This window comes from Ambystoma mexicanum, chromosome 11 (assembly GCF_040938575.1).
Source record: "Ambystoma mexicanum isolate Mex_15411 chromosome 11, UKY_AmexF1_1, whole genome shotgun sequence".
NCBI classification, from domain to species: Eukaryota; Metazoa; Chordata; class Amphibia; order Caudata; family Ambystomatidae; genus Ambystoma; species Ambystoma mexicanum.
The window spans coordinates 412,282,832-412,295,190 of NC_090934.1; the positions used below are offsets into that span (position 1 = coordinate 412,282,832).

Below are 12,359 nucleotides of genomic sequence, written 5' to 3' on the forward strand. Positions count from 1 at the left end.
TGGTATTCAATGAAAAGAATTTCTTGAGTCTGATCTTTCGAATAAACTGGTCAAGGTCAAGGCGCGCTTGGACATAGTCAAATGCTATAGTAGGACAGAAATTGAGTCCGAGTGAGAGGACAGAAGTTTGTGCTTTAGTGAACACATGGGAGGAGAGGTTGATAATTTGGCACAGCTTCATATTGTCAACAATTATTTTTTGGTCCCAGAGCGCGTAGCTCTGCTCTCTTGACGTTTTTCTGAGCCGTTTCCCACGCTGGCCTCGCCGAATTGTTTTCCTCCTCGTGTCTTCTGTCCCCTTCCTCTTCCTTTCCCTCTTCCTCGACCCTTTCCATGTTGCTTTTGATTCTTTCCATCCTGGCATAGCAGCCGCATCTCGTCTAAAAAATTTAATTTGACGGAGGGCTCCTCAGTGTCCAAAACTGAAACATCTGATTCGGATGAAATTGAGCCAGGATCACCGTCAACCATGGGCTCAGTTATAGGACTTTTTCGTAATGAGTCAAATCTTTTGGCAAACGTAAAGATCCTGCCTGTTTCGTAATCTAATTTGTCCCTAATAAACTTTCGGTGTTTTCGTTGCTTAATGTCATCTTCATAAATGATTAGTGCTTCATTGATCTTTGCACGAAGTTGTTTACCCTCTTCAGAGGACGTCACTTTACTGAGTTCTAATTCCTTTTTCCCCAAGTTCTTCCATTGCCTTCGCTCGATCCAATATGGCATATTTGACCAAAATCGTAAGAAAGTGTGCTGAGCAACCCTTGCTGGCCTCCCCCCATTCCTGTAGCATACCAGGGTCTTGATCTTCAAATGAGGGCATAGTTAAAATTCTTAATCCTCGCGGTATTCGGCCAACATCCAAGTAATTTTGTAAAGAGTGTTCCTCCCACCATTTAGAAATCTCCTTTTTTCTTAATTTTTCAATTTCTTTGAGCAATACTATCTCAGGGTTGAGACTTGGAATATTCTTTTTGGCTCCAACAATGGGAAGACTAGTGGGCATCACTTGAGTTTCACTGAAGAGATCCTTGGCCTGTGCAAGACGAGATGTTGCCCAGGCGTCCTGCATGTTTGTAATACTGAAAAAAACCCCTGCCTTTGTAAAAACACAGACAAATGTCTAAAATTGCAACAAGTTTCTAAGATGAGTGTACACGGTACACATCAAAACAAATGTGAGCAAGAAAAGAAAGCGCTACTAAGATGGAGAAAACACGGCATGCCCAAACTATTGCAACAGCAGTATAGAATGGCAACAGGCGAAGAGCTGGGGCGGAGTACCCAAACAATACAATACCTACTAAATAGAGTAATGAGGAATATTACAAAGCACACAAGATAAACACCTACCCTGCGGCCACTGTCCACGCGTCCTCCGGCACGTTTCACGTGTTCGCGTAGGCAGGGATTCTCGGGCTATGATTCCTCACGGGTACTGTTGGGCTCCAGTAAGCAGTACAATCTGCCCCCAGTGGCGGCAATCCCGCTCGAGGAAACGACTCTGAGTAGGGACGCGCCAAATTGCAGAAAAATCCTAGGTGCTGGTCCATATATATATATATATATATATATATATATATATATATATATATATATATATATATATATATATATATATATATATATATATATATATATATCCAAATCAGCATAGACCCTTCTTGAAAAAGGGGCTTACCTTATTGAAATAGATGGCGCAAGACTGCTCTTCCCATTTGTATTTCGTCCGCATGCTGTCGTTCGAGGCAGTAGTAGCAGGTAAATGTGTGAGGCACTGACCATGCTGCCGCCTGGCAAATGTCCGTCAGTGGTACCCCTGCCCATAACGCCGTCGACGACGAAGTCGCCCTGGTTGAATGAGCTCTCGGACGTCCTTGTCGCGGTTTTCCCGCTTTTGAATGACAGAAGGCAATCGTCGACGAGACCCATCGGGCCAGTCCCCGTTTTGAAATTGACTTCCCTTTCGCCAAAGGGCCATATGCAACGAAGAGTTGCTGCGTAGATCGAAGTTGTTGAGTTCGATGAAGGTAAAATTTTAGAGCTCTCTTGACGTCCAAGGTATGTAGGACCTTTTCCGCAGCCGATGAAGGGGTCGCGAAGAAGGTGGGCAGGACAATGGATGAGTGCTTATGATAAGTTGTTGGAACTTTCGGGATGAAACGCGGACTTGTTGACAGAATCACTTTGTCCTTGAAAAATCTGAGGTATGGAGGGTCTATGACCAACGCTCGTAACTTCGAGATCCATCTAGCTGATGTTATAGCTATTAGAAACACCACTTTCCATGACAAGAACTTCATCGACGATGTGGCCATTGGTTCAAAGGGTGGTTTCATTAACCCTGCTAGCACTATATTCAGGCTCCACGTTGGTGGAAAACATTTAACCAGAGGGAATGTCCGGAACAAACCTCTCATGAAGTGTTTCACTAACCTGTCGCTAAACAAGGGAGAGGACTTCCTTCTTCTTGTGAACCTAGAGATGGCCGCCAGGTGAACCTTTAGTGATGAAAAGGACAATCCGCTTTTTGCTAGGTGTAGTAGATACGGAAGAAGCTGTTCCGGAGTAACCCTCAGAGGGTGTACTCCCGTCTGTCCTTGACACCACGCACAGAATCTTTTCCATTTACACCTGTAGGACTTGTTGGTGGAAGGGGCTCACGCCGCTTGTAAGATCCTCCGACAGTCCGAGGAAATGTTCAAGGCACCAAATTCTGAAAAGTCAGGAACCAAGCTGTGAGATTGAGACTGTCTGGATTGTGATGCCACACTGTTCCCTCGTCCCGAGACAGGAGGTTGGGAACCTTCGGGAACGTTATCGGGTGATCTGTTGACAGGTGAAGCAGGTCGGAAAACCACGGCTGCCTCGGCCAACACGGTGCCACCAGGATGACTCGGCACCTGTACCTGCGTATACACTGCAGAGTTCTCCGTATCAGAGGAAACGGAGGGAAGGCGCAGAGGAACTTGTCCGTCCATGGGACGGAGAAAGCTTCTCCCAGCGAACCTTCCTGTGGCCACCTGCTGGCATACATCTCACACTTCTTGTTCCTCTTCGTGGCAAAGAGATCCAGCGGAGGCCGTCCCCATTTCTCGAAGACCTTTGACAATTGACCGGTGTCTATTTCCCACTCGTGAATCTGGTCCATATTTATGCTGAGCGAGTCCGCCTGTTCGTTCCTTACTCCTGGAAAGTGATGAGCTACGATGGATATATCGTGTTTCAGAGCCCAGTGCCACACCTTTTGAGCCTCGATGGAAAGGGTTCTGGATCGTGTGCCGCCTTGCTTCCTCAAGTAAAACATTTCCGTGGTGTTGTCCGTCAAAATTCTCACTGTGGACCTTCTGATGTGAGGCAGGAACGCCCTCAGGGCCCAGCGCACTGCTCTCAGTTCCAGAACGTTGACGTGCAGGAGAGATTCCCTCTGAGACCAGCGGCCTTGTGTTTGCAGAGTGCCCATGTGTGCCCCCCAGCCAGTTAGGGACGCCTCCGTCACTATGGTTAAACGAAACTCCGGCTCCTGTAGGGGTACTCCTTTGGATAGATTCTGGATGCTTTTCCACCACTGAAGAGCTAATAGGAGCTCATCGTCGTCGGCGACGGTCAGCTTGTCTGACCAGAGGCCTTGAGCCTGCGTCCATCGGTCCGCCAGAAACTGTTGCACTGGCCTCATGAACAGGCGGCAGTTGCCCACCAGAGGAATGCAGGACGCCATAGCACCCAGGATCGACGTATATTTGCTCATTGACAGTGTGGTATTGATTTTGAACTGACCTGCCAATTGACTGAGTTTGGTGATCCTGTCAAGGGATGGTTTCACTAACCCTGACTGGGTCTCGAACTGTGCGCCCAGGAACACCAAGCTTCTTGACGTTGTTAACTAAGATTTTTCGAAGTTTATCGCAAACACCAGCCATTGTAAGAGGTTCATGGTGGCCTGCAGACTTCTGTGCATCGACATAGGGGAGGGCCCCTCACCAGCCAGTCGTCGAGATACGGGTATACATGATGGCCTTGCCTTCTCAGCAAGGCTGCCACCGGGGCCAAACATTTCGTGAACGTTCTGGGGGAAGATTTCAGTCCAAAGGGAAGTACTGGGAACTGGTAGTGAGTCCGACCTACCACAAACCTTAGGAACTTCTTGTGTCGCCGACACATCGGTATGTGGAAGTACGCGTCCTGCAGGTCTAGAGATGCCAGAAAATCTCCTTCTTGAGCTGACCGGATCACTTCTTGGAGCGTGAGCATTTTGAACTTTAAGCTTTTCAACGATTTGTTTATCTCGCGCAGGTCTAGGATGGGACGCCACTTTCCGTTTGGCTTTTTCACCACAAAGTATTGGGAATAAACCCCTTGACCCCTTTGTGACGACGGAACCAATTCTATAGCACCCTTTTGTAGCATAAGTGCTACTTCCTGCTGCAACACGCTCAGATGGGATTGAGCTACAAACACCGGTGGAATGTGCGGAGGGTTGCTTTGGAATTGCAGGGAATGTCCGTATCTTATAGTGTCCAACACCCATTGACCCGTTGTTATTTGCTCCCATTCGTTGATGTAACATGATACTCTGCCCCCCAGAACGTTCCGATGCCCGTCATTGCTGGTCCTTGGTCTGCTTATCCCTCGTCGACGACGAGTAACCTGCTCTCTTCTTGGGGGCCTGGTAGTCCCGGCGACGTTTAGCCGCTTGCGAGGCTCGTCTGTATCCCTGGGAGGGGTATGCTGGCCTACTGAAGGATCTGTCCCTCGATGCCGAGAATCTGGAATTTCCCGATGCTCCCCTGAAGGGACGAAAAGACCGGAAACTCCGACCACTCTGGAGGGCCCCCAAGGAAAGCGCTGTGTCGAGTCCTCTTTCATTCCCTTCAGGGCTTCGTCCACCTAGACCGGGCCTGAGAAGCTTCTGGAGTCCTCCGAAGTGTAGCTCGACGAAATCTTCACCCTTGAGGGGCACAGACGAATCCGACACGGGTCCCCGTTGATCGGATGTAGGATCGGTGGAGCTTGAGGCTCTTTTGACCGAAAGAATCGAAGTTTTTTGTGAAAAAGCGCGAAAAATAGCACTAACGCTCGAGAGCAATAGCACGAGGATCCCAACACATGAACGTGCGGTAAAAATCTGAAGATGGCTGCCAGAGGCGGTGCTTAGGTAGAGGGCAGTCATTGGCTGTGGTCAGTATGACGCAGAGACCAGTGATTGGTTATTACTACGAAAGACAGATCAGAAACGAAACTGATACTGGTTTTTTCTTTACCGAGGATTCCCAGCCTGACGACGGGGAATATTCATGAGCATGTGAATCCATGCCAGACCCCATGCTGGAGAATATCCAGTACCTTGTACTGCACCTCCGGTCGGAAGTTGGTGCATTTTAGCCATGCCTGCCGTCGGAGAACCACACCGTTATTCACCTGCTTAAACCCCGACTCCGCGAGGTCCACCGCGATGTTTATGGCATGATTGGAGGCCTCTTCGCCTTCCCTGACCAGCAACATAGCCGCTTTTCGATGTTCATCCGGAAGGTGTTCCAGCATAGGAGCCAGCCGGTGCCACATCTCCCTGCCGTATCTGGCAACTATGGCTAGAGAATTGGCCGCTTTCACTGTGGTAGCAGCAACCGACAGCACTTTTTTGCCAAAAGCATCCTGTCGACTGGCATCACTTTCCGGGGGGGTCCTGCACTTATGCTGGGCCCCGCCTTCCTCGTCGCCGATACCACTGAGTCAGGAGTTGGTTGGGAGGAAAGGCACTTGGGAGTAGAGTCCTGGGCCTTAAATTTCTTCTCTAGACGACCCTTTATCGCTGGTTCCGAGAAAGGGTGGCACATGGTCTGCAATCCTTCCTTCCACACATGATCCAGGATGGGGACTGAAAACACCAACCTTCTCCTTTTCCCCATGTGGTCGAAAAGAAATCAGTCCTTTTTCTCCTCTTCCTGGGCCAGCCCGAATTCTGTACAAGCCCTGGCCATCATGGTGTGAAATGACCCAATATCGTCTGGGGGAGACGGCTGAACCAGGCTCCTCAGGGTTTCCAATTCTGCTTCGGACTCCCAGGTTGGATCACTGGAGGGGAAAAGGAAGACAACTGACGAGGCTCTAATGTCCGAGTCCGAATCCATCAGCTCCCTTTCCTGGCGACGTGGGGCCAAGAGGTATGCATCCGGCGGCAAGGCCGCAGGGTTTGAAGGCAGTGGCCGATGAGACGAGCCCGGGGCGTCGATGACCGACCTGGCCGGAGTTGTTCGAGGTAGTCTGTCATCCAGTGTCTTCAGCAACGTTTGCAACGTGGATAAGACTTCCAATGACAAAAGTGATTGTGGATTGAGCAGAGAGGTAGAACCCGGAATGCTCCCGGAGAGAGGCCTGGTAACTTGTAACCCCAGATCTGCAGGGCCAACTATTCTTACATCGTCTACCGAGGACACCGACAAGGCCTCTTGCTGCAGAAGTGTCTCCGGCAAAATTGGATCGTATACCTCTGGACGCCAGGCCTCCTGCGGGATCTCCGTAGACGAGGCGATAGTCGGCTCCGTCGTCGACGTCGTCTGCGGTCCAGGAACGGTTGCCAACTGCGTCAGCGGCAGAGAAGTGTTAGGCAGAAACCTGTGCAGTTCCCTTAGGGAACACTGCAAAAGATTTAGGACTACAGGTGTTAGCAGTAAACCCACTTGGTAGCAGTCTGTACCACCCAGATTTACCTGGTAGCTGTGGCTGAGCAGTCAGACTTCCCTCAAGAAGAGTTAGGCAGTATGCAGAGTATACACAATAGGTACTCAGACACAATAATACAAGCAAACACTGACCAGAGCTTTGGTGTCAAAGTATATAATTATTTATTTAAAAACACAGTTTGAAACACTCCAGCACTCTTATTGTAAAATATTCTAAACACAGTTACTATTAGAATATATACAACCCTTATTCTTTATCAGATAGGTCTTATTTAACACCACTTATTTTCATACAGAGGTGAGTGCTTAACTACTGAAACTGCACTGATTCTGCAACTGGACCACTCTTAACGGCCTCGGTCCTGGGCCCAGCCACTCTCCACTTGCACTGATGCACTGGAACCCCTCTGCACTGCGGGACTGTCTATGTATCCCTACAGCCCCCCCCCTTTCCCAGCACTTGTTCTGCACTTACCTTGCACTTGCCACCAGCTGGCCCTATTTATTTATTACTTTACGCCACTTACCTTGTACTGCACTTCCCCCCTCCCCTTCCCCTTGCACTTTTCCCCCTCCCCCACCCCTGCACTTGCGCGATCTGAATGACAGCTGGCCTAGTAGGATCGTTGTCTGTCTCCCCTTGTTCCTCCCCTCCCTGCCTCGTCGCGCCTTGAAACACCTGTGTATAGGCGCGTTACAAATGGCATATCATATCATAACTACAGATGGCACTCCAATAGGTTTATGAAAAAGGGAGGGAAAAAGACCGAATATGGAAAGGTACACCACTCTAGGATTTAGGAACACTATTAGCAAGGCAGAAGAGCAAAAGTCACTTGTGAGCCAAAGTCCATAGGCTGGGCCCACTCTTAGAGAGAGCAGAGCACAAATGCGCCCAAGATCACACAGTTACCCCAGGCTCAGAAAGTCTTGCAGAGAGTTCGAATAGAGTTTAGAGAGGCTCAGAAAAGTTTAGCCAGGGTGTCCCAGGCTAACCCAGGTTCGAAAGCCGGGGGCTAAATCTACCCCGTACAGTCAGTAGCAAGGGAAGCCAGGCGGGACACGGTACCTTAAGTGGGAAGGATCCTCCAGCGGTGGCAGTTGGTACTGGCAGTGGGTGCAAGTCTCGTCGTCGTCCAGGGGAAAAGAAGGTCTCGACATGGAGGAAAGATAAAGGTCGTTGCACTGCCTGGAAGAAACCAGCCGCAGAGTTTTCCGGTTAAAGGTATTACCCTTTAATTTGCGGTCGTGGTAAAACGTGGTATCCCGGTTGCCGGGCTGCTTGGCACAGGCAAGGCGGACACGAGATACGTCGGGAAGGCGAAAAGACCGTGTAACTGGTTATCCCCACCAGTCAAAGGAAGAAGACTCTCCGAGCGGGAGATCACCTCTGTCGTTGGGAAAAGTGGTGAGACGGTCCAGCAGGGCTCCACCGGTGGTGTCGTCGTGGCAGGTCGGCTCAGCTTCTCCCTCATCTGATTCTTAGGTCCTGTGGCGACTTCTGAAGTTCCAGTCCCCAAAGCCCTGCTTTTATGCAGAAAACCCTCATTCACTCAGCCTAGCTGTCACTCAAACATGCTAAGTGGTGAGCCAGCCGGCTCACCACTTGGGCCAATCAGGACGGAGTGCGACTTGAGTTGCCTAGGCAACTCAGTCCAGGTTGCCTAAATCCCCCTCCACACCTCCTAAGTACCCCAGACAGAGTGGCACCACTTTGGAGGGCTTCTGTGGACAAGCCCGCCAAAAAGTGGAACAAAGGGCTCGACTTGGGTTGGAGTCACAGAAGAGAACACAAACGCCATTTTAGAGTTTTGGCAAAAAATACCAACCGGAGAATTAATATTAATTAAATAAACCGGCGGTATGTTCGAGGCTATCGTAATTAAATAAATAAAGATAGTAGCCTCGAACAATGGGAAAATCCCATAGAGAAATATTTGCGGTTGAATATAAAAAGTAGTATCCACTGCCACCAGCCAAAACTAGATCAGGAGGGACAGAGACGTGCCCCCTCGACTAACAGACCCCGGGGCAATTGAATTGCCCCAGCCAGTACATCCACAATATGATGGTTTGTACTGGTTCTGTTCAGAATTTAAGACTAGTAAAGTCAATGGTGACTTTACATGCCCTGGGAGACAGTAGTCTATACTGGGGGGTCACTATGACACCCCTGTGTTAATGCACTGAGGGTGCTGTGTAACACACATCACAAAAACACATGAAGCCCTATGGGGTAAAAGACCCCATAGCCCATTAAACACATCTAGAGTCAAAGAAACACACTCAAATCATGCCCAAGAGTGAGGGTAAAAGAGTCTCACTCTTGGCAGGAGAAAAAAAGAAACCCCAAAAATCCAGCAAAGCTGCTGGGGGACTCACTGGGTTAGGAAATTCAGCCTAAACAGAGAATTCTCCCTAACAAGAAGTAGTCGACGACTGCCCTACCGTCGACCACGGTGATGGTCATGCAGGCCTATGCGGCGTTCCCGCCTTTTCCGAACTCGACCTGCGTTTCTCTGCATCTCGACTCGAGGCCGATCTATGACGATCCCCCGAGGAGGATTTATATTTTTCTTTTTTGTCTTTCCTCACTGAAGATGAGGATGAAGAGGCCTTCTTCGAAGAAGAGTCCTTGGAATGGCCTTCCGATGATTCTATCTCCGCCGGTCGCAATTTCTTCACTGGGGGTTCCAACGACGTTGAGCGGCGCGGGGCCCCTGAAGATTTTGACACTGAGGCCGCACTGCGCGTGGAGCCCACCTCCAAAGGCGGGTATGCTCCCGCTCCGTCGTTCAACCATGCCACAAGTCTTTGACTCCGATCTTTAAGAGTCTTCTGGGAGAAGCCCTTACATATGTCGCACTTGTCTGCCGAATGATGAGGGTGTAGACAGTATATGCAGTCCATATGTCCGCCCCCCTCGTACACCTTCTTCAACCCGCACGTAGCGCACGGGCGGAACAGCGATTTTCCCGACATCAGGAGAAAAACTGCAACAGTACAACCTAACCAAATAGTAGACTACACGAGGTGCTCCCACTACTTTGGAGATGGTTGAAATCTGAAGGGAGCTGCGGGGGCGGGGCATTTATACCGCTACGTCCTAGTGGGCGTGCATGCACAGCCCAAAACGACGTAGATAGGACACAAAAGTGTTGAACGTTTTCTTATTGGAAACGGCTTTATAAGCTTACCGAGGGTTCCCAGTCTGTCGACGGGGAATATTCTAAGCATGTGAATCCATGAAAGATCCAATGCTGGAGAACAGAGAATTCTGGAGGTGAACCAAAACTCAATTAAAAAAAATATGGAGAGCAGTTGAGGCTATTCTCTGGAGAGTATGAGTGGGGTCAGAGGCTCTCAATCAGTCCACACAATATAATACACAATAATTCAATTCAGACAGGCTTGTATAAAAATACAATTATTTATTCTAGGCTTTCTAGACACTGAAAAATGAAACGAGCGGGTAATGTAATTGCAGAATGCTCAGTAATAAGGGATACATTACTCACCGTAATCCTATTTCTGATGCTTGTATCTGCTTAGATGCACATGCTGTGCATAGGTGAAATTTGAAAAGGGACGTCGACAGGGCGTGCCAATAATACTACTATCCCTAGTGTGAAGTCCACTGTACCCATGATCCTTCACACGCGAGGGCCCTCAGATTATTTTTCTGACGTGAGGTAGCATGAAGTGTAGCATGAGTACAGTTGTATCCAAGCAGATATGTATTAGACAAGCTAGTAAGCATCCATGCGCCTTCTCTCCAAGGGGATGAAGGGTGGGCGCATGTGAATCTAAGCAGATACAAGCATCAGAAATATGGATTGGCAATAGGTTCATTAGTATAGGCCATTTTATTTTGACATGACAGCACTAGGACTGCGTTATTATTTGATGGTTGTAGCTTGCTCCCATCTTTAGATTTAGGATTAGATAGGCGTTTTTCAAACCAAGTTGAAGTTCAATAAACATCAATGAACACCCTTGAACTGTGATCTCTTGTGCCTGTTTTACAGTGAGATACCATGCCTTCCTTACAGCAGTCAGGAAGCCATGTCTGCACCACAACAGGTACTCACATGGTAGGGTCTGCATCTGTCTAACATCATCCCGCAGTCAGGAGATAGTGTCTGCAGTGCTCACACTGCCCCCCCTTTCATTCAGTAGGCAGTTTTTGCTCCTCAAGATAGTACCTTATAAGTCAAGAGGTAGTGTTTGCACTGCATTCAGTTCTCAAAATGAGACTGTCTACACCACTCAAACAGCACCGACCCTTCATTAAGACCCAGTGTCTGCACCTCTCACAATGTAGCCCTCAAGAGTAAAAGTCAGCACCTTTCACAGAGTGCTTGTGAGTCAAGAAGCAGTTATTCACACTATAGTCTTGAGCCATACCTTCTCCTAGGCCATTCAGCTGTACCTCTCCAAAGTATACCCTAAGAAGAAGAAAAATAATTATCCAACACTTGACTACAAACACTCATCTTCCTTTTATAAAAACACATGTGGTATTTACAGTTAAGCCTTCCAACCAGCGGAATCTACTGTCTACAAAGCTGGCAGTAAGATAATCTTCTGCTAAATGTCTAGGTATGGGTATGCATACTCACACCCGCTAAGGCTGTTCTGTTGCATTCTCACAAGTAGAATAAAACAGGAGAGAAGTAGCAGAAGCAATCCACAAGGAAGAGGGAATACGAAAGACGTTGCGTGATGGGAGAAAGCAAGGCAAAGCATGGTGAGAGAGAGCAGGGCAAGGGCATGGTGTGGTGGGAGAGAACATGGCAAAGGCGTGGCATGGCCGGAGGGAGCAGGGAAACAGTGTGGTGGTACCAGAGAATGCAGGACAGGGGCTGAACAGGAGAGGGCAGGGAAAGGGGTGTGTGGGGTGGGAGGAAGCATGGCAAAGGCATGGTGGGAGAACATGTTAGCGACCAAAACGTGGGAGAGAGCGTAAGGGTGGCAAAGGGCAGTGTGAGCGAGAAGAGTGAGGGAGGCAAATATTGGATCTACAAGAGGGCGGCAAGAATGGGAATAGAAAGATGGGAGAGGCGAGTGGGCAGCAAGGACAGGAGCAGGAAGAGGGGACGGCAAGGACGGGAGTGGGACGAGGGGCCGGCAAGGACAGGAGAGGGAAGCGGGGCCGGCAAGGACGGAAGCGGGAAGAGGGGCTGGAAAGGACGGGAGCGGGAAGAGGGGCTGGAAAGGACGGGACGGGAAGAGGAGGTGGCAAGGACGTTAGCTGGAAGAGGAGGTAGCACGGATGGTAGTAGGAAAGGGGGACGGCAGGGGTGGGAAGAGGGGGCGGCAAGGACGGGAGCGGGAAGAGGGGGCGGCAAGGACAGGAGCGGGAAGAGGGGGCACCAAGGACGGGAGCGGGAAGAGGGGGCACCAAGGACGGGAGCGGGAAGAGGGGGTGGCAAAAACGGGAGAGGAAAGGCGGGAAGAGGCAAAGGCAAGAGCGGGAAGAGGGCGCCAATGAAGGGAGCGGGAAGAGGGCGGCAAGGACGGGAGCAGAAAAAGATGGGAGCGTAAAGAGGGCGGCATGGACCGGACCAGAAAGAGGGCGGCAAGGACAGGAGCAGAAAGATGGGAGAGGCAAGTGGGCAGCAAGGACGGGAGCAGGAAGAGGGGACGGCAAGGACGGGAGTAGGAAGAGGGGACGGC

At 49.7% G+C, this 12,359-nt stretch overlaps 1 protein-coding gene across 9 annotated transcripts in view; it reads right to left on the bottom strand.

Moving 5' to 3' along the window:
* ATG13 (autophagy related 13) overlaps positions 1-12,359 on the bottom strand; it is a 1,946,514-nt gene that overhangs the window by 1,384,471 nt on the left and 549,684 nt on the right. For all 9 annotated transcript variants that reach the window (XM_069623214.1, XM_069623211.1, XM_069623215.1 and 6 more), the window contains one exon: positions 11,088-11,128. In XM_069623214.1, the coding sequence (XP_069479315.1) occupies positions 11,088-11,128 (41 nt within the window). The remainder of the gene's footprint in view (positions 1-11,087; positions 11,129-12,359) is intronic.